General features: G+C 41.3%; 1 protein-coding gene across 12 annotated transcripts in view; it reads left to right on the top strand.

The window, feature by feature from the left end:
• The window catches only part of Akap9 (A-kinase anchoring protein 9), a 127,092-nt gene that overhangs the window by 84,078 nt on the left and 20,291 nt on the right, over window positions 1-22,723 (top strand). For 8 of the 12 annotated variants that reach the window (XM_028862667.2, XM_028862666.2, XM_028862662.2 and 5 more), the window contains 12 exons: window positions 41-79; window positions 1,498-1,730; window positions 4,435-4,554; window positions 10,705-10,863; window positions 11,362-11,466; window positions 16,493-16,645; window positions 16,951-17,130; window positions 17,927-18,403; window positions 18,808-18,871; window positions 19,009-19,103; window positions 20,231-20,422; window positions 20,663-20,851. In XM_028862667.2, coding sequence (XP_028718500.1) covers window positions 41-79; window positions 1,498-1,730; window positions 4,435-4,554; window positions 10,705-10,863; window positions 11,362-11,466; window positions 16,493-16,645; window positions 16,951-17,130; window positions 17,927-18,403; window positions 18,808-18,871; window positions 19,009-19,103; window positions 20,231-20,422; window positions 20,663-20,851 — 2,006 coding nt within the window. The remainder of the gene's footprint in view (window positions 1-40; window positions 80-1,497; window positions 1,731-4,434; window positions 4,555-10,704; window positions 10,864-11,361; window positions 11,467-16,492; window positions 16,646-16,950; window positions 17,131-17,926; window positions 18,404-18,807; window positions 18,872-19,008; window positions 19,104-20,230; window positions 20,423-20,662; window positions 20,852-22,723) is intronic. The other 4 variants (XM_028862678.2, XM_028862665.2, XM_028862673.2 and 1 more) reach the window with 1 other exon arrangement.

Raw genomic sequence — 22,723 nt, 5'->3', positions numbered from 1 at the left:
AAGTAGAAGACATAACTGTAGTTTTGTTTTACTCTCCTAGGGCCAGTAGATGCTGCAGTTGATGCAGCTCCTGGAGCAGGTGTGTGCACAGTTGCATGCACTGTTACTGGGTGGTAGAATCACAGCTCAAAATTTGGGTGACCTCGATTTCCAACTAACATTTCTAATTTTGCAGTTTCTCTGTTGTGTTTCTTTCATACTTACAGTTTTTCTTTTTAACAGTAACAGCTTAATTTACAATAAAAATATGTTTTGATTTGATATTAACACCTGAGATTTATAGTTACCATTATCTTATTTAATCTGTTTTTGCACAGAGCCCAAAACCATTTTGATTTTTCAAAAGAAAATGTGGAGTATCTTTAAGAAACAAACAGTTTCTGTTTTATGAATACATTAAGCTCTCTGGTCTCTGATTTTTCAGAGTATTCCTTGCAAAACAGAAAAGTTGATAAGCTGATGGTAGCAAATGGATCAGTTAATTTACTAAGAGGCTTTGTGACTAATTTACTTTGATATTAACATAAAATAATGATATTATTTTAGAAAAGATGTTTTCTATAGATCCAACATCTGAATACACTGTTGGCATCGGTTAGTATAAAAATTCTAGAAGGTTAGTCTGTCTGTCTGTCTGTCTGTCTGTCTCTCTCTCTCTCTCTCTCTTTCCCTCTCTCTCTCCTGTCTATACTTTATCACCTAGACTAACAGCCAATCTTCACATGGTCCTTCCTCTATCCCAGACACTGTTCTTTACACATACTAATTCGGTTCATCTCCAGTTGCTCACAGAACAAAACTGAAGACCATCTTATCAAATGTCACACAAGGAAAGTAGTAGAAGTGGGAATTGAATCTGCTCTTCCTGCCCTAACCACACTGATCCCCATACGTGTCCATGTTCCCTTGATGCACAGACATGTAGACATGAAAAGGCAGTTCGGGGATGTGGGTCTAATATAAGCATAAGACTGACCAGAAATTCTGTCGTCTCCTTCCTCTTTCTGTTCCCCTTTTCCTGGTTAAAGATTTACCATATTTGCTTACTGTGTTTATTGTGTGTACAGAGAAAGATGACTTTTGGCTTTTGAATGGACTCAGTTTTGCCTGTGGTTAAAAATGTGGTCAGCATTTTATGGTTTAATTCAAATGAACTTTGTGCTTTCCCTGATCATAAAAATGTATTATTCTGTTATTTACTTCATTGTTTTCACAAAAACATCTTTTTTAAATAGGAATTCTCATTTTTATTAATTCTGTATGGTAGTAGTTTGCTTTCTTTTGTAGGAGTAAAATATTTTGATATTTCCAGAATTAAGTACTTACTTTTTAATGTATTTAAAGTAATTCTCAGCCTTTATTTCATGAAGATAAAGCTGGAGAGATGGCTCAGCCGTTAAAGGCTAGACTCACAACCAAAAATAGTAGTCCATGACTTCATTATCATAACATTATGAATCATAATTTAACCAAGTGTATTGTCACATTTGTAAACAGAATTTTTGCAGGAGACAGAAAAACTAATGAAGGAAAAGTTGGAAGTACAGTGTCAAGCGGAAAAAGTACATAATGAACTTCAGAAGCAAGTGAAAATTCTAGAAATAGATGTTGAAGAAAAGACCAGTAAGTTAATAGAGATGGAGCAGGAGAAAAATGTGGAGCTAACAGATCTAAGGCAGCAAAACCAAGCACTGGAAAAGCAGCTGGAAAAAATGAGACGATTTATTGACGTAAGTGTCTTCAGCTCAGCTACATGGACAGATATGGATGGGTGGCGGGGTGGATGAATAGACCGATGGACAGACAGACGGGACAGGTAGGGAGATAGGTGAGGAGATGGATGACTACTAAGGCTGAGGGTATAGCTCAGGGATACAATCCATGCTTACTTTGTCGTCAGGAGTCTCTGAGTCCAATTCCTAGCAACAAAAAAAGTTAAGTATTTAATGCATAAATATTTTTTAAAAGACAAGTTAAAAGCACACCTAGTTTGTGAATAACCTTAAGCAGCTCAGATTTCCAAATTCAAAGGTCTTTCTAGTTTTGCTCTTCACTAGTGGCCAAAACGGTAAGAATTCCCAGAGTGGCAAGTGCTTGCTGCACAACAGAGGAGCACAGCTCCCAGTGTGGCAGACAGACAGCGAGACTGCACAACAGAGGACACAGCTCCCAGTGTGGCAGACGACAGGGAGACTGCACGACAGAGGAGCACAGCTCCCAGTGTGGCAGACAGACAGCGAGACTGCACAACAGAGGACACAGCTCCCAGTGTGGCAGACAGACAGCGAGACTGCACAACAGAGGAGCACAGCTCCCAGTGTGGCAGACAGCGAGACTGCACAACAGAGGAGCACAGCTCCCAGTGTGGCAGACAGACAGCGAGACTGCACAACAGAGGAGCACAGCTCCCAGTGTGGCAGACAGCGAGACTGCACAACAGAGGAGCACAGCTCCCAGTGTGGCAGACAGACAGCGAGACTGCACAGCAGAGGAGCACAGCTCCCAGTGTGGCAGACAGACAGCGAGACTGCACAACAGAGGAGCACAGCTCCCAGTGTGGCAGACAGCGAGACTGCACAGCAGAGGAGCACAGCTCCCAGTGTGGCAGACAGCGAGACTGCACAGCAGAGGAGCACAGCTCCCAGTGTGGCAGACAGACAGCGAGACTGCACAACAGAGGAGCACAGCTCCCAGTGTGGCAGACAGACAGCGAGACTGCACAACAGAGGAGCACAGCTCCCAGTGTGGCAGACAGCGAGACTGCACAGCAGAGGAGCACAGCTCCCAGTGTGGCAGACAGACAGCGAGACTGCACAACAGAGGAGCACAGCTCCCAGTGTGGCAGACAGACAGCGAGACTGCACAACAGAGGAGCACAGCTCCCAGTGTGGCAGACAGACAGCGAGACTGCACGACAGAGGAGCACAGCTCCCAGTGTGGCAGACGACAGCGAGACTGCACAACAGAGGAGCACAGCTCCCAGTGTGGCAGACAGACAGCGAGACTGCACGACAGAGGAGCACAGCTCCCAGTGTGGCAGACAGCGAGACTGCACGACAGAGGACACAGCTCCCAGTGTGGCAGACGACAGCGAGACTGCACAACAGAGGACACAGCTCCCAGTGTGGCAGACAGCGAGACTACACGACAGAGGACACAGCTCCCAGTGTGGCAGACGACAGCGAGACTGCACAACAGAGGACACAGCTCCCAGTGTGGCAGACGACAGGGAGACTGCACGACAGAGGAGCACAGCTCCCAGTGTGGCAGACAGACAGCGAGACTGCACGACAGAGGACACAGCTCCCAGTGTGGCAGACGACAGCGAGACTGCACAACAGAGGACACAGCTCCCAGTGTGGCAGACAGCGAGACTGGCGCAGCTGTCACACTGCCCTCGCTCTCACCCAAAGTGTCATTGGTTTTGACTTTTCACACAGAAATTCTTTAGGGTTTCATAAGCCAAGTGTAAGCCGATAGTTCTGTCCTGCCAATCAGCTGCCAAATAGCCACACAGAGATTTATTATTCATTTTAAATGCTTGGCCCTACTTAGGCTTGTTAGTAACTAGCTCTTACAACTTAAATTAACCCATATTTCTTATCTATAGTCTACCATGTGGCTTAGTGCCTTTCCTCAGTACAGCATGCTCATTGTCTTCTCTCCGCATCTCTCAGCCACTCTGCCTTCCTTCATCCCAGAGAATGTCCTGCCTGTCCTCTTCGTGTCTAGCTATTAGCCATTTAGTCCCTTATTAAACCAGTGAGAGCAACACACATTCACAGTGTACAAAAGGATTGTCCACATCAGCCAATGACCTGCCCTTGTCAGAATCAGTTGAATATGTTTTGTATTTTTAGGTGTAAGCCTAGAATAGGATTAAGCAAACTAATTTATATTGCTTCCCTGTTCTAAGACTGAATTAGCAGTAGATTCCTCCTTTGTGCAAATTTGTCTTGTTCTTATTCTGCATTTAACATTATTTGAATAAAAAAGATAGTACTGCTAATGATTTTAAATATTCAAGTTTTTGTTGACGAGCCCAAATAGGCAATGTACTATAATCCCCTAAAATGTGTTTTCTTCTTAAACCTTTGTGGTTTTGGGTATTCATGTATCAGCCCATAATCTTTAAACGTCTAGCTAAAGGGATATAAAAAAATAATGGGGACAATAAATATTAATTAATTAAAGGATAGTGTCATAAGTTGTATAGTTTTTTGATGTTGTCTGTTTATTTTTTAGACAAGAGTCTTACTGTGAAGCCCTGCTTAGTGTAGAACTTGCTATGTAGACCAGACTGACCTTGATCTCACAAAATTCGCCTGCCTCTGCCTCTCAAGTACTGGGGTTAAAGGCATGAGCCACCATGCCCAACCCAATATCAACATCATCATCACTGTCATTACTATTATCATTATTATTACATTTCAGGAACAAGCAGTTGACAGGGAGCATGAGAGAGATGTTTTTCAGCTGGAAATACAGAAGCTGGAGCAGCAACTTAAGGTTGTGCCTCGACTCCAGCCCGCCAGTGAGCAGCAAACCAGAGAGGTAAGGACTCACTGGCAGTGTGCCTCCTTTGTCCTCATTTGTATCTCGAGTGTAGAACAAGGTATCCTGAAAAACTCAAAAGTGGATTCTTTATATTGTATGTCAGTGTCAAAAATTAAAAGAAGTTGTTTAAATGTAAGGTGCCTGTTAACCATAAAAATGTACGTTATTAGGGTGAGACTATGTCTCAGAGTGTTTACCTACCCTGTTTGAAGCCCTGTGTTCAAACTCGGTGGGGGGGGGGGGAAGAAGTTTGAAATTTGAAATTACTCCCCTCTGTGTGTTACACACTTAAATAAACTTCCTTGTTCATTTCTCTATTCTCATTCTCAATGAAAGTGACTGGAGGCTGTTCATTGGCCAGCAAGGTGACTCGATGGGTATTCTGGCTAATTTTATGTCAACTTGACACCAGCTCGACTTACTTAAAAAAGGGGAGCCTCCGTAAGATCTGGCTGTAAGCAGCAGAAATTTATTTAATAAATCTATGAACAGTCTTATGTACATAAAATACCAGAGTCGTAAATACCAAAGAATGTTAATTATTTCATAATTAACTTATTCTCCTGTATTTGAACTTGAAAGATCTAAAACTTCAGGATAAATCTGCTATTAATAACCTATCTCACTGAGACCAGTATATAAAATAAAACTACTACTATTTTTAAAATTAATTTTATTTTTAAGATTGATATTATTTTAAATCAAAATATAATTGTACTATTTTCTTCATTTCATCCATCTAACAGTTCTCATGCCTCCCCATCATTTCATATGAGAGTAATAATCTCTTTCTTCACATTACCTATGATATTGCCTATTTGTATAAATTTTTGTGGCTGACCACTTGGGATTGGAAAATGAAGTAAGAGGATAACTCCTGGGGAAGACTATCTCTCTCTCCGCAGTTACTGATTGCTGTAGCTCCCTCTCGGGAGGAGCCTGTGATACCCCATCATTGTTGGCATGTCAGTGGGTATTGTCATTGTTAGCTCATGTGGAGGCAGACACTGTTAAACTCTCAAGGGTGTAGCTTCCCTGTTACACTAGAACATTACTACTTCTTAAAGATTCCCATCACCAAGAGACATCAGTGTAGTTATTTGAGTCTTGAATAAATTTTCTCAATGCTGAAGAGATAGTATTTTTACAAATAGTATTTGTCAACTGAAAGATGTACCTCAGAGTTTCTAACTTGAAAAGGCTCTTTATTATCATAATAAACACCATATAATCTTTAAAAAAAAAAAAAAAAGATCTGGCTCTAAGATGTTTTCTTAGGATTGATAGAGGAGGGCCCAGCCCACGGTAGGTGGTGCCGTCCCTAGGCTGTTGGTCCTGGCTTCTATAAAAATGCAGACTAAACAGGCCATGAGAAGCAAGCCAGTAAGCAGCACTCCTCCATGGCCTCTGCATCAGCTCCTGCCTCCAGGTTCCTGTCCTGTTTGAGTTTCTGTTCTGACTTCTTTCAGTCATAGACTATGATGTGGAAAGTGTAAGCCAAATAAACCGTCTGCCCCCCCCCCACCCCCACCCCCCCCCCCCGCCAGCTTGCTTTTGGTCATGGTGTTTCATCACAAAGACACTTGCTGCTTCGGCAAATAAACTGTTCCTAGAAAATGGAAGTAGAAAACTGACTCCTGCAGTTGGTTCCTGATTTCCATACATGTGCTATGTTCATGTTCATATGCGTGCGCACGTGCACAGACACACACAGGAATGAATGAATACAGTAAAAAGTCATTTGCATTCACTCTTTGCTACTTATCTCCCATTCTCTTTTGAATCTGCTCCAGGGAGGTCTCCAGCTCCGCTGCCGTTGGGTTTTTACCCTCTGCTCCGTTTAAAGTGTTGCTGTGAAGGTTACCTAGCACCTCTTGGCCTTCTAGAAATCACTCCTGCCTTCACCCACTCAGCTACTCAGAGGCATTCCATAGAGTCTTCTAGAAGCATTGTGTTGTCTTAGTATCTGCAATACACTTGCTCCATTGGTCTTCTCTCCCATTTGTTTCTCTTCTATCTGCTAGAATTAGTGATGGAGTACCCAAGACAGAGGCTTAGGCCCCCTTTTCTTCCAGGCTTTTCTTTTCCTCCCAACAGTCACGTATCAATGGCCACATGTGTACCTTCATTTCTGGCATCCCTGCTGAGCTCCACACTTAAATATTCAATTGCCATCTCTTCCACTTACCACAAAAGCAACATAGCCATAGAAGAATTTGCCTTTCCCAGAAAATAGAAAATACTCCTCTTCATCTCAGTAAGTTTCACATCTTTATACATTCTCCATTGCTAAGACTTATATTCTTCAATTTTTCTTCTTCTCAGCCCAGTCATTATCCTGTTGGTAGGTCAGATTTGTACTATATTTGGTTTCCACTTTTGTTCATTTCCATATATCATGATGATTTGTCTGGATAGTTGTGGTAACATCCTAACCAGTCTCTCTGCTAATTTTTCTTTTCCTTTCTTCGTGTGTGTGTGTGTGTGTGTGTGTGTGTGTGTGTGTGTCTGTGTGTCTGTGTGTCTGTGTGTGTGTGTGTCTGTGTGTATATGTGTCTCTGTGTATGTGTGCTTCTATGTGTGTGTTTGTCCCTGTGTGTGTGTGTGTCTGTGTGTGTGTGTCTGTGTGTGTGTGTGTCTGTGTGTGTGTGTCTGTGTGTGTATGTGTCTGTGTGTGTATGTGTCTCTGTGTATGTGTGCTTCTATGTGTGTGTTTGTCCCTGTGTGTGTGTGTGTGTATCTGTGTGTGTATGTGTCTCTGTGTATGTGTGCTTCTATGTGTGTGTTTGTCCCTGTGTGTGTGTGTGTCTGTGTGTGTATGTGTCTCTGTGTGTGTGTTTGTTTCTGTGTGTGTGTCTGTGTCTGTGTGTGTGTGTCTGTGTGTATGTGTCTCTGTGTGTGTGTGCTTCTGTGTGTGTGTTTGTTTCTATGTGTGTGTGTGTGTGTCTCTGTGTGTGTTTGTTTCTGTGTGTGTGTATGTGTGTGTGTGTGTATGTGTCTGTGTGTGTTTGTGTCTGTGTGTGTGTGTGCTTCTGTGTGTGTGTTTGTTTCTGTGTGTGTGTGTGTGTGTGCTTCTGTGTGTGTGTTTGTTTCTGTGTGTGTGTGTGCTTCTGTGTGTGTGTGTCTGTGTGTGTATGTGTCTCTGTGTGTGTGTGCTTCTATGTGTGTGTTTGTCCCTGTGTGTGTGTGTGTCTGTGTGTGTGTGTCTGTGTGTGTGTGTGTCTGTGTGTGTGTGTCTGTGTGTGTATGTGTCTGTGTGTGTATGTGTCTCTGTGTATGTGTGTGTTTGTCCCTGTGTGTGTGTGTGTGTGTGTCTGTGTGTGTATGTGTCTCTGTGTATGTGTGCTTCTATGTGTGTGTTTGTCCCTGTGTGTGTGTGTGTCTGTGTGTGTATGTGTCTCTGTGTGTGTGTTTGTTTCTGTGTGTGTGTCTGTGTCTGTGTGTGTGTGTCTGTGTGTATGTGTCTCTGTGTGTGTGTGCTTCTGTGTGTGTGTTTGTTTCTATGTGTGTGTGTGTGTGTCTCTGTGTGTGTTTGTTTCTGTGTGTGTGTATGTGTGTGTGTGTATGTGTCTGTGTGTGTTTGTGTCTGTGTGTGTGTGTGCTTCTGTGTGTGTGTTTGTTTCTGTGTGTGTGTGTGTGTGCTTCTGTGTGTGTGTTTGTTTCTGTGTGTGTGTGTGCTTCTGTGTGTGTGTGTCTGTGTGTGTATGTGTCTCTGTGTGTGTGTGCTTCTATGTGTGTGTTTGTCCCTGTGTGTGTGTGTCTGTGTGTGTGTGTCTGTGTGTATGTGTCTCTGTGTGTGTGTGTGTGTGTCTGTGTGTGTGTTTGTGTCTGTGTGTGTGTGTCTGTGTGTGTATGTGTCTGTGTGTGTGTTTGTTTCTGTGTGTGTGTGTGTGTCTCTGTGTGTGTATGTGTCTGTGTGTATGTGTGTGTGTGCTTCTGTGTGTGTGTGTGTGTCTCTGTGTGTGTGTGTTTCTGTGTGTGTGTTTGTCCCTGTGTGTGTGTGTGTGTGTGTTTGTTTCTGTGTGTGTGTCTGTGTCTGTGTCTGTGTGTCTGTGTGTGTATGTGTCTCTCTGTGTGTGTGTGTGTGTGTGTGTGTGTGTGTGTGTTTATGACGGGGGATGCTGTCACAGTACACATGTGGAGGTCAGAGGACAACTTGTGGAATCAGTTCTCTTGTATTCCAGGATGGCCCTCAGGTCAGGTGGCTTGCCCCCGCTGGTCCTTCCCACCACCCATTTTCACTCCCACTCTTCTTTTTCATGTTCAGAATGTAGCCAGAGCTCTGTTGACTGAGTGAGTGCTATGTGAGGGAGGGAGGCCTCCCTGTAGAAAATACGAAGATGGCTTGTCCTGTTAAGAGCAAGATTGTACTTAAGGGAAAGCAGACCCTGTTTGGATCATTGATTACTAATTACCGGGTACGTGACAGTGGCCAAGTTGTTTAGCCCCCTGAAAAGCTTGCACTTGGAGGAATATTGGCATGGTCTTACACACTTAGATTTAACTATGGTGTTCGTAACTCTGGAAATAGTTTTAATTCTAAAAATTATCATTTTCATGCAGTTGATTTGGTTTCATTTACCTTCCAAGAATTCTAAAGAAATATAAAACAAAATATTATGTCTCTAGAGCACTAGAAAAGGCATTAATACCCACTGTTTGTAGTCATTGCCCCTATGCCTCTAAATGTATTTTTAGCTTTTGAAAAAGTCAGAACTCAAGGTTTTAAGCTCTAGAACCTAGTGCAGTGGTTCTCCACCTTCCTAATGCTGTGACCCTTTAAGACAGTTCTTCATGGTGTGGTGACCCCCAGCCATAAAGTTATTTCATTGCTACTTCATAACTATAATTTTGCTACTGTTATGAATTGTAATGTAAATATCTGATATGTGACCCCTGTGGAAAGATCACTCAGCTCCCAAAGGGGCGACCCACAGGTTGAGAACCACTGACCTAGACGGTCACTTCCTGTGACACAGTTGTCTTAGGCTGACAAAATTGGTTGTGTGTTTATGGAACTCGAGACATATGCGTGTTGTCTGTTTTCCAGACTTTACTCCAGATCTTAGTCCATCTGTCCTCGCTAGTTTTTCCTCAGTAGCTTTATTACTATCTAAGAGCCTGGAGTTAGGTTAAGATGGCGTTTTTTTAATGTTCTGAGAACAACGTCTGTCGTTTTGGTCATTTCTTCAAAGTGTCTCACTGAAACGTAGTATTCCTCTGTTTCTTAGAATTACAGTATTTTTAGTACTTTCTCTTGATGAGTATGTCCATAAACTGTCTTATTAATCCTTCCTATATGCTTCCATTGCTGTTACACAACACTTGAGGTACTGTAGATCAGTCCTAGAAGATGAGTCTCAGAACACTTACTGTTTATTTGGGGCAGAGTAGGAGCACTTAAAGGAATCCAGATTCCTTCGTCTACCTCTTCTCATCTCTTCTGTAGAGTGTACAGACTGAACTTTGCCAGATAACTCTTACCAAAAGAGTGTACAGACTGAACTTTGCCAGATAACTCTTACCAAAAGAGTGTACAGACTGAACTTTGCCAGATAACTCTTACCAAAAGAATGTACAGACTGAACTTTGCCAGATAACTCTTACCAAAAGAGTGTACAGACTGAACTTTGCCAGATAACTCTTACCACATGTAACGTGCAAAGACTTAAAGGACAGTGTCCTTACCTGAGAGCAAGTCAAGCGAGCTGCAAACCTGTCATCTTGATTACGTCTTTAGGCTGTAGTGTGCTGTGCCTTTAGATAATTCACATTATTCAAAATGCATTTTCCCTTTTTCTGCCAGGATAAAACCATGAGGCTCTTAAGAGAAATAATTTTTTAAATGAGTTCTGTGAAAGCAGTAGTATTTCTCTTTTTGCATACTGGTTTTATCAGTATGCAAAATGTCACTTTTGCTAGAGATGACCATTGCTATCCTTACTTTAAAATAAGATTAACATATTTTAAAATACCTGTTTTTGGTGGGGGGATACTGAGGATCAAACCTGAGGACTCGCATACATAGGCAAGCAGCACTCTACCACCGAGATACCTGTTCAAGCCCCCGAAAGCAGTTTTTAAGATACAAAGTAATTCACAATTATGAATGCCCTGCATTTTAAAACGTTTTCCATTACATTTCAGGTCGAACAGTTGACTACTCATCTGAAAGAAAAAACAGACAAGTGCAGCGAGCTGCTGCTGTGTAAGGAGCAGCTGCAGAGAGACGTGCAGGAGCGGAATGAGGAGCTGGAGAAGCTGGAATGTCGAGTGCGCGAGCTGGAGCAAGCGCTGCTCGTCAGTGTGAGGACCACGTCACCTCCATCACGCCCAGTGCTGGTGGCAGCCGCTCTTAGCTACACAAGCCAGTCCTTTCCAGTCAAAGCTTCCAGATGTTGTTTGCATCCCTTCTTTCTGATACAGGAAGATTAATTAAGCCAGAAGCGTTGATTATGATTTTAACTGTCAGTTACGACCATGAGCTAAATTTTAAACTCTTGCCTGACTCTAAAATAGGATGTAATAAAGTTCATTCCTGCTATTCTGCAGGAGACCAGAATGAGTAGAAGAGTAGAATGTGAAAGCTTGGAGGCAGACAGATGGGCAAACACTTTTGTCTTCTCTGAGGAAGGAGTTTTAAATATCAGCACTGAATATCTGTACCTTTCTGACTATTCTCAAATGTAGAGTTTCCCCTTCTAAATTGGAGAAATAGAATTACTGTTAAATAAATAAAAAATATTGCAATGAGTAATCAGTGTGGTGTCTGAAGTTTTGAGACAGTTCTTCTGTATTTTCTAGATAAATGACCAGAAGCAGTCTGGAGGTGTCGAGGCTAAACCTGAATTGTCTCTAGAAGTTCAATTGCAGGCTGAGCGGGATGCTATAGACAGAAAAGAAAGAGAGGTAAGGAATTTCTTTTTAAATGACGAATGTGGTTTGAATTATTTCACATCAATTATTTTGAAAATATCGTTTGAACAGAGTGCATTATTGTCTAAAAGCAAAGTTGAGTGTTTCCCAGTTCACTGCCTTGAAGACTGGCCTTGGAGATAACGAATTGAATAGATAAGCTGATGAAAGGCTGTGTTCATGGAGAGAGACCTTGAAGCAGGGAGACATTTAGATGAAAAAGGAACCAGTGTAGTCGGTGTGGACTGACTGGAGACGAGAAGAGAGAGCTGGTAGTGTGGGACCATGGTGAGCTGGTCCCTCTCTCTCCAGCTGCCCGTACTGTGGGCACTGAGTCTTTGCCGCTCTGCTGTGTGTCTTGTCAGCTTTTGTTGTTGTTATTGAAAATATTTTCCCAGGAGATTATTGCACTATTGCATAAGTAAAGAATGATATTAAAATAATGGGTTGACGTTGAACTGAGACTGAGCGTGTGGCTCATTATCTGAGAGCACTTGCCCAGCCTGTGCAAGCACCTAGGATTCCCAACATCACAAGTAGTAACAACAGCAACAGTGAGAATAACAGTCCTGTTTTTCTGTACCCCCTTACTTGAAGAGAATCACATCCAGCTGGGAGTGGTGGTACATCCCAGTTGCTCAAGAGGCTGAGGTGGGTGGAAGGATGAGGGCCAGGAATTCCCAGTCAGACTTAGCAACATAGCAAAGCCCTATCTTCAAAGAGAAAATTCATTATTATTACAAAAGTAAATTCAGCTTCTTACTTCATGTATAATGTATTTAAACCTTTTTCTTCTGAAATACATCTTAATGATGTGGATATGACTTTTTACAAATATTTAGGAGTACATGCTCTCATGCACCTTTGTGTAGAAACAGAGGTCAACCGCTGGAATCATTCCTCAGGACCTGTCCACCTCGTTTTATTTTTCAAAGATTTCTTTTATTGTTTTTTAATTGTGTGTGTTTCTATGGGGATATGTGTGTGTGAATCTGTGTCCACCCACCAGAATCCAGAAAGGGGTATAACTCCTCTGGAACTGGAGTTGCATGACTTTGTGAGTCACCTAACAAGAGTGTTAGGGACCAAATTAGGGTCTTCTATAAGAGCTGTGTGTACTCTTGACCACAGAGCTGTGTCTCTAGAGCTCCCACCCTGCCTTTGTGTTTTTGAGACAGGGTATCTCTCTGGAACGCAGCAGTTAGGCAAAACTTGGCTGGTCAGTGAGTCCCAGAGATCCTCCCATTTCTACCTACCCAGAGCTAGGATTCCAAGCATGGGCTGCCACAATTGGCTTCCTTACATGGACTCAGTAGATCTCATGCTTGTTCACCAAGTGTTTTACCAACTGATCCATTCTCCAGCCCTAAAATTGTTCAAATTATATTTGTGTCTCCATATAATTTTTCAGGACATTAAATATATTTCAAATGTTTGTTGGATTTAAATAATATGGAAGTGTCAATACAAGCTTTAAAAGATACAGAAATAGTTGAGACATCAGCTAAAATGATGTTTAGAGAACTCATAGAGAAAAGGGCATCTATGCAAATGACTGTAGTTTAAAGGATCCTTTCTAAGACAAGAAGTATTTTTTTACTGGCACCTAATACTGACATATATTTATCTGGAAAGTTCTTGTTTATTTTGGTTTTGGTATTTCATGAAAGCAAAGAACCTGCCTTTTTATGTAAAATATGGAAAATTGAACTGACATTAATTAGAAGGGCTAGTGAAGTAGCCAATGGTAGAGGGTTAGTCTGGGGAACACAGGATGTAACGAAATGTCACCCTGGCTTCTGTGTGACTGGTGTGATCTGAGCCCAGCCCTCGCTCTTTCACAGCCATCACTTACAAGTCCTCTCCCCAGCCTCCCTTTTCTTTAGTTTTTAGATGTGTTGCCTATGCTGAGCCAAACTCTGCAGCTTAGGGGACCTTCCTTATTCTGCCTCTACAATAGCTGGGACTATAGGCATGTACCACCATGACCATCTACTTTTAGTATTTTTTTAAATATAATGTAACTCTACCACTACCTTAATTTCTTGAATTAAGTATTCAATAGATGCCTGTTTTTCTACCCAGAATTAGTAGTCATCTGAGACTGCTAGAAACCATAGAGAGCATACCAGCCAGCTCCCTTGTTACAGACAAGTGCACAGAGCCACTGCCCTGACTGAGCAGCAAACTGGCAGTTCACTAACAGTGACAGGCATTCTGCAGTGCCTCGCATCAGCCTGTGACAGAACGCAGCAACGCATGCATTATGAGGAGAGAACTTGAAGCATTTGCTCTGAAAACTAGGCAGATATTTTCATATCACTGACATAAAGATGTTTCTGTGGATCTTTTTTTTTTTGGTTTTTCCAGACAGGGTTTCTCTGTGTAGCTTTGCGCCTTTTCCTGGAACTCACTTGGTAACTTGGTAGCCCAGGCTGGCCTCGAACTCACAGAGATCCGCCTGGCTCTGCCTCCCGAGTGCTGGGATTAAAGGTGTGCGCCATCACCGCCCGGCAATGGATCAAATTTTAAAAGACTTTACTCTCAGAGCCTGAGCTTGGACAAAATATCTTTTAAAATTTGTTAGACTACTTGAAATGGAAGATGAATAGAAAGAAATCTTTAAAGGTCTCAAGGTTATTTTTCTTAAGCAAGAAAATTATATGTATATAAAAAAAGGGTTTCTAGCAGGGTGTGGTGGTGCACGCTTTTAATCCCAGCACCTGGGAGACAGAAGCAGGCGGATCTCTGTGAGTTCGAGGCCAGCATGGTGAGTTCCAGGACAGGCAAGGCTATATAGTGAGACCCTGTCTTGAGGGAAAAAACGAGAAAGAAAAAGTAAGAAATGGGTTTTCTTTTACAAAAAGGTGCCTTTAATAGATTTTATTTCTTGTATTGCTAATGTGCTTACAGGCAGTAATAGTGAATAGTAGTTAACTTCATTTTAAGCCTAGTGCTAGGAGGGACCAAGGAGTATTTTAAATACTCTCTCCCGGGGTCTTCAGCTCACCCATGTGTAAACTGAGTCTTAAGAGAAGTTAATACTTAGTACAGAGCTGAATTCTCACACATCTCACTCATTTTAACTCCCTTGTGATACAGTACTGGCAAAACATTAGGGATGGATTTGGCATGTTGGTGGGAAGCCTGAAAACCATAGTGTGACATTGGTGCTCTAGGCCAGTGCCTCTGGGTCCTGATGTGCCTTTGAGTCACCCAGGGACCTGCTGAAGACAGGCTTTCTGTGCAGCACAAGCAGCTACACATCCAGTGTACTTCCATGTGCTGCTAATTCTGCTGCTCCCAGCTCACCCTGCGTAGCAAACCTTGGGTCCCAGAGCTAAGATTTTGCCTGTTAAAATGACATATCAAAAGAGTGGGCATACCACGGAAGCAGTGTGTAGGCAGCAGTTTCGAACTTAAATAGCTATGTGTGTGTGTTTTATAATACCTTACTTTAAAAGCAGTTGTAGAAGATAGGAATTGTTGTGGAAGATAAGAATGGGCATACATACTAGTGTATAGCTTTGATAAACATGTGATCATCACTGTTCTCAGCAATAAACTGATAATTATATGTGCAGAATCACTAATATATTTAAGTACCTACAGAGTTAAATACCAGTGTTACAGAAAATATGTAGATAAAGTCTTCAGCATTAGTTATTAGAAGCAGGATAAATGATAGTTTGGGATGGAAGACTCCCAAAGTCATCCCTTCAAGTTCCAAAGGTGGCTGTACCCTGTAGTAGTTGTGTGGCCTCAGGACATATCATTCTTCTTACGATTTTTCCTTCTTCTCTGTAATGGGAACCATTACAGATCAAATGAGGTCTTGTGTGAGTGTATATTTGATGGTGTGTGACTGTACATGCACGTGGCAGGCTGCATGTATGAAGGCCAGAGGGCCGCTGAGGTTTCACTCCTCGGGAGCCATCTACCTCGTATTTCAAGACTGAGTCTTTCACTGGGACCTATGGTTCAATGGTTAGACTAGGCTGATTGTCAAGAAGCCCCAGGGATATTCCTGTCTCCAGCTCCCCAGTGCTATGATTACAAGCTTACAACACTACCCTTTTTACACGGGGTGCTGAGGATCAGCTCAAGCCTCATATTTGCTCATCTGAACTATCAACCCAGCCTCAAATTTGGCTATTATTGCTAATATTGTACTATTTTTATTGGAATTATTCAGCTGACTTTAAAGCCTTGCCTTGTTGGTACTGGGATTCTAGTTCTATGATACCATGTATAAGCAACCATTTACTCCTTTTTAGACTGTAAGGCAGTAAACCACCCAGCTGCCACTTGGCTCTGCTCCTGCATCTTAAGTTGCTTTTAATGTAGCAGTTTTGATCATCACTTAAATAGACATTTGGAAATCCACTCATTAAACGTTTATTAAGGGGCTGGAGAGATGGCTCAGAGGTTAAGAGCACTGGCTGCCCTTCCAGAGGTCCTGAGTTCAATTCCCAGCACCCACATGGCGGCTCACAACCATCTGTAATGAGATCTGGCACCCTCTTCTGTATATATAATAAATAAATAATCTTTTTAAAAAAACGTTTACTAAGTAGTTATAAAGTAGTTGATTAAGTGGTTGTTACTATTCTCAGTCAAACTCATATACACATAGTCAAAAAAAAAAGTTAAAAATCTTTTTTGTGGTTTGAGGCCAGGTATGGTGGCACACCTTTATTCCCAACACTCAGGAAAGCAGAAGCAGGCAGGTCTCTCTGAGTTTGAGGCTAACCTGGTCTACATAGCAAGTTCCGGGACTGCCAGGGCTACTTAGAAAAACCTTGTCTCAAAGAGCAAAAACAGAAAAATATAGTTTGAGCAAGTTTAGGAATTAAGCAGATAAACACAGCTTAGAAAGCCGTTTTCCTTTGTTGCCATTCACATTCTTAAACATACATCCTTTGTAAATTAAATAGAACACTTTTCTGTTTGACGATAGCACTTGTATGATCTGGGTTTTGTTTCTGTTTCTTCCCCTCTTGGATAACTGGTTCTAAAGATCTCTAACTTAGAAGAGCAGTTGGAGCAGTTCCGAGAAGAACTGGAGAATAAGAACGAACAGGTTCAGGAGCTCCACATGCAGCTAGAAATACAGAGGAAGGAGTCCACCACCCGTCTGCAAGAGCTCCAGCAAGAAAACAAGCTGTTCAAAGTAAGGAGCTTTAACACTAGTTAACAGTTTTGATCTTTTGTATTCTTATAAGGATTGGCTAGCAGCAACATTAGTAGGCAAATAGATTTGCATAGAACTTATTTGCTGTTCAACCTAGACATTTGAATATGTCATAAATGAAAACATTTGAGATTGTTTATCAAAATATTTTAAGAATTATTGAAATACAGTATCTTATTTTAATTTCATTATGTGCACACTATATTTTTATCAGACTTAATTAAAGGAATGTTCTGGAAATGGCATGTAACAATCATAATTATGACAGTTATTTTTGTCCCTAGGATGAAATGAAGAAACTGGAATTTGCCCTGAAGGAATCTAATCCCATGTTTACTCATGATCAGCCCATGTTGTTTGGGAAATTTGCACAAATAATACAAGAAAAGGACACTAAAATTGACCAGTTAAATGAGCAGTTTATTCAACTCGAGCAGCAACTTAAACTTGCAACAGATAACAAGGTGTGCCCGCTTCAGATTTGTTTGTCAGAATTAATATGAGTGACAGTTTTTCACGTTTTGCTACATTTATTTATTTTGGGGATGGGAGCAGGAGTTTGCACTCATTCCTTGGCATGCTTTTGGAGGTTAGAGCACAACTTGTGGGAGTCATTTCTCTGTATACTGTGTGAACCGCAGCTATCCCACTCAGCTTGTCAGGCCTGACAGTGAAGACCCTGGCCCACTGAGCTACCTCAGAGACTGCAACTAAAATTCAAACACAAAATAATGATACTTTTCCCTTTCCTGTTGAAGTTCCCTAGGGGTGTGCACCTGGGTGTGCAAATAGATACACCCATGCCTGCATACAAAGTTCCCTAGGGGTGTGCACCTGAGTGTGCAAATAGATACACCCATGCCTGCATACAGAGCAGCCAGAGCAGGGCATTGGGTATGCTGTTGCTTTCTGCCTAATTGCCTTGAGGCAGAGTTTCTCACTGAACAGCTTACCATCTCAGTTAGTCTGGTTGACTATGAGCTCTTGGAATCTGTCTGTCTCTGTTTCTTGGTGCTGGAGTTACAGGCCCACATAGCCCTGCCCAGTTTTCCATGTTATGCTGGGGCTTTGAACACAGGTTCTTTTACCATAGTGTGTACTAAAGTATGAAAACTGTGAGGTCTTTGGGTGATTTTCCTGTTCTGATGCAGATGAGTGTTGATGAATGAACTGTGAACTCCCTGTGTTCATCCTAAGTCCTACATATGATACACATAAGACTTCACTGATTTCTTTGTTGTTCTGTTCATTATGTTTTAGTTAAAAGAACAAAATATAACATCACTTCAAAGAGATTCAAGCAAAGTTAATGATCAGCTCACAAATGACAAAGAGAAATTATCCCACTTCTTAGGAAAAGAAAATAGGCCTGGAGAACAAGAGATTGGAAAAGTCATCATGTCCGAGCCACTTCCTGTAGATGGCTGCTTTGGACTCCCAAAGGAGGGAGACAGTGAGGTTAGCAGCAGTAACCAGCTGCCACAGATCCTTAAACCTCCAGATCAGACTGAATTATGGGGTGACTGTTCCCCAGAAGATGTCACAGAAATCATCAGTCAGTTTACTGAAAAAATTGAACAAACACAAGAGATCCATGCTGCAGAAATTTTGAATATGGAATCCAGACATATTTCAGAAGCTGAAACTTTGAAGAGAGAACATCACGTTGCAATCCAGTTACTGACTGAAGAATGTCATTCTTTAAAGAAAATGACCCAGTGTTTAAAATCTAAACAGGTACCTGACTTTCATAGAATATGTTTTCAACCGCCTGTCATTTTCCTCTTAATGTTGTAAGTGTTTAAGAGAATTTGTAAAAGGATCTAAGAAATAATACCTCTTTTGATGACATAATCACAACTTGGCATCTCCTTATTGTGTAGTTAAATCATGAAGTTCCTGTGTGGGTTTGGAGCCTACTGTGATTTCGTTATTCATGAGTGTTCCTTCCTATGGCAACATCCATGAGGAGGAAAATTACAGACTTGATATTTGTGTATTGAGACAGTGTGACAGAATAAATTGATGTCTCTGTTCCTCCCTTAAGTATATCAGAAAATGGATGAATGATTCATTGGGTCTGATTTTTACTAAATAAATTTTAAAGTCTTGTATTTTCTGTTGTTGTTTTCTTTAATTAGGTGTCCTCCATTCCTGGATTGACATATTCAAATGCTCACCAAACTAGAGAAATATGTTCAAGTGGTAAGTTGTGTAATTCTGGAATATGTAAGCAAATAGAATATTATTCGTTTAAAAAGTGTTACTTTGCAAAAAAAAAAGTGTTTGTTTGCATGTACATGCACATGTGTAATTACAGATGATTGTTTTCTTGATTTTAGATTCTGAATCAGACTGGGGCCAGGGGTTTGACACGGCATCAGAGGGTCAAGAAGAAGGTGAAAATTCAGCTGCTACAGTTCCAAAAGTGGTAAAGGTACTGGAGACAAAAACCCCTTAATTAGCTTAGCCAGGGCCATCTCCACACTGAACAGGGTAGTCGGTTTGAAGTTACACAGAAAGGTCCTCTACAAAGAAAGAATTGCATAGTTAATAGGATCCTTGGAAATCTATTTCACTTTGTTTCCTAAGTTTCATAGATATTACAGTAGAATGTTGTAGAAATGATTTTTCTGGAATGCTTCTTATAGCTTGCCTTCAGTCAGATTTTTTCCTAACCATGTGACCAAATCAGTTGGATACTTTGAGATCATTTAAAGCTATGCACTATGTAGTCAGCTTACTTGACTTTAAGAAAAACGGTGTAATCAATATTATTGTACCTTAGACTTCCTATGTAATCATCTTTTACAAGCTAAGCTGCACATGAAGTTTTGCTCTTAAACTGTATTCCCTGTTTCTCCCTTAACCCCTCTATGACACTCCCACAGTACGTGTTTGTGTAAGGCATGGTCCTGAAGTCTACAATCCCTGCTGGAAGCAAGGATATCATAAGCAATGAATGACACACAGAAATAACCTGTGAGCTTAGGGCAATGCATTTGTTTGTGGGTTTGCTTGCTCTTCTGGGTTGTGAAGTCAGAAAATCAACCTCTCTTTATCATAGATTTAAGGCACAGTTCCTCTTTCCTTTCCGTACCACACTTGGTGTGCTGTTCCGTAAGCAGAGAGAACGCTCTTTGTTGGGAAACTGGGCTCACTCTTAGTGTCCCAGCACCAAGGCTCATTCTCATGCAGCGTGCCACACAACATGTATATTAAAATCATATTTTATTCCCCATGGTGTTGTTTGCCACAATCATGAAAGCAGTCTCGAGATGCAAGGTATTTGCCACATTATTTCTTTTGGTCAAATCTGTGACTATTCACTAATTCTAGAACGAATGTGTTAGCCAAATAGAGGAAGGAACTTAGAAGTACAAGCTATGAGAAGACATTTGTTAAGATTCAGTCACCACTCCACAGCAAGCAGACACCCTGGCAGTGTTGGGATCCAGTTTCTTGTCTACAGTGGCCTAAGTCAGTTGAGGTTGAGAAGCTGCTTGTTTGACTTTACATGTCTTACTTTTCCATCTGAACTCCTCATTTTGTCTTCTTTTCTAGGGATTGTTGAGAGCTGTCCATACTGAGGGCGTGCAGATGCTTTCTATAGCGGACCTCCCTGATGATGATGGAGAGAACCTGTCCGCACAGCAGGCTTCACAGTCTTGGCTGGAAGAGAGGAGAGCTTACCTCTCTACTATCTCATCTCTTAAAGACTTAATTTCCAAAATGCAAGTGCAAAGACAGACTGAGGTAGTCAAAGAATAATTTGCTTCTAGGTAGATTTACATATGTTTACTGACAATAATACATCTTATAGAGTAAGTTATCTTTTTATATGTGTTTCATGTGAATTACTTTGTATCTTTTCACACCTGAAAATATTCTCTTGAACTTTTGAAAAATATATTTTGGTTAGTAGACTAGTATTTCTGGAATATATTTAAAGCATGCTTATTGGGAAACTAACTTTTCATGTTTTGCACTGTGCAGGTCTGTGACCAATCGCAGTCTCAGGAGAGCCTCTCAGACTGGCGAGGTGAACTTCTGCTTGCCCTTCAGGATGTACTATTGAAGGAACTCGGCATATTACTAGCTGCATTCCGAACGGATCTGACATCTCTCGGCATTAGGGATGTTAACGGATTACTAAACTGTTTGGAACGGAGAATACAAGAGCAGGTATTAAAACAAAACTATTTTAAAGAATATTTTTTGAACAGGAAGAAAAAGGTGGGTTATTGATTTGTTTTGGAGTCATGAAGGTTGGCGTTTAACAGGAACCACTAAGAATGTATAGCGAAAACTATTACTTTAGATGTTTTACCTTATGTTAGAAAGTAAGAAACACTGAAAATTAATGAGTTAATCACCAAACTTAGGAAGTTAAAAAATGAGAAACAGAAAAAAAACAAAGAAAACAGAAGGATTAAAGTATCCATGCTCTGGCACTAGAGAAAATCAGGCGTTAATTTCCTGTAGCCTCTGGTCAGAGCCTCATTGGTTGTTAGTCTTGTTTTTCGTTAGGCTTGCCATCTCTGGACAGAATATAATGCAAACAGTTTGTGTAAGGGAGGGATTAGACCCGGATTCAGAGAATTTGGTCCATAGTCCTTGTCTCCATACAAGAGCATAATGTCATGGTATCAGGAGCAAATGGCAGAGGCTACTCACCTCATGGCAGATGAGAGAGAAAGAGGAAGGGGCAAGGGACCAAGCGTAACCTCAGTGACGTGCCCAAGGGACCTGCTCCCTCAATGAGGTCCCCACTCCTAAGGTTTTCAGAACCTTCCCAGGTTTTCAGGATCTTCTCTGTTAGGGGACCAAGTGTTCCAAGTGTTCAACACATGAGTTTGTGAGGAGCATATCACATTCAAACCAGAATATCAGTCATATTTAAAATCACCTTGTTGTTGTCTATGTATTACTGCTTTGTTACTATTGAATGTAGCCTAGAACAGTGTAACTTAGGCATGGGTGTTACCCAAGCACATACATATACCACAAACCTGTAAAATTTTTAAAATAATAATAAAATATCATAAGTCTCTGTCATTATATTTTAAAGTCACAGAATTAATTATTTTTCATTTAAAAAAGGGTATCAAAATCATTCAAGAGAACTGGGCATAGTGGCACATGCCTTTAATCCCAGCAATCAGGAGGCAGAATCAAGTGGATCTCTAAGTTCGAGGACAGCCTGGTCTACAGAACAACCCTGTCTCAAAAAACTAAAAGGAAAAAGAAAAAATTCATTCAAGGTCATTGGCCATTGTGGCACACAGCTGTGATCTTGTCTCAAGAGGATTGCAATTTCTTAGTAGAACTTTGTCTCTTAACCTAAGTTTTTTTAAAGGCTGGGATGTAGCTAAATGATAGACTTCTTGCCTAGCATGTGTAAAGTCTTGTTCAATTCTCCAGTGTTCGAAGAAAGAAAAAAAAAAATCAGGAAGAAATAGCTTGAAAAGACCTCTGCCAGTAACAGTAAACCAGTAATTAAAAATCTCACAGCTTTAGTGTGCCCAGGTCTTGGCTTTTAAATACATTCTTCCTTCAGAAGTATTGAGGTTCCTCGGAAACCTGGGGGCTCTGGAGTTAGAGCATGGGAAGCACAAGGTGAAACCTAGAATCTCCTGCCCTTCAGTAAAGAAATGTTCATAGAATGAAGAGTGTTGGAGAAGGGGAGAGGAATGCGGAAGTATTAGATGGAAATATAGACAGATGATGAGAAAGACAGACACAGGATAGCTTCGGGAGGGCTCTGGGTCAGTATCCAACCACCTCGACTTTAATCATAATGGGCTTTTTATACATCAGCAAGAGGAGGAGCAAAAGACCTCCCCCTTTCAAGGCTGAAGTATAAAGTATCAACAAGTGTAAACCCTTCAAAACACCTGGTAACCACACCCTTGGCCAAATCATCCTATTATGCAGCCCTGCTGGGCAAAGCAAGCTCAGACTTTCAGACATTGAGTGAGGCCTTACTATGGAGCCTCTGTGGTCTCCCACAAGAGAATGTGAAGGCTTTCTCACTGGCCAAATTTAGAACATTTA

This window comes from Peromyscus leucopus, chromosome 3 (genome assembly GCF_004664715.2).
Source record: "Peromyscus leucopus breed LL Stock chromosome 3, UCI_PerLeu_2.1, whole genome shotgun sequence".
In the NCBI taxonomy this organism is placed as follows: Eukaryota; Metazoa; Chordata; class Mammalia; order Rodentia; family Cricetidae; genus Peromyscus; species Peromyscus leucopus.
This window is presented reverse-complemented; position numbering and strand designations above follow the sequence as displayed.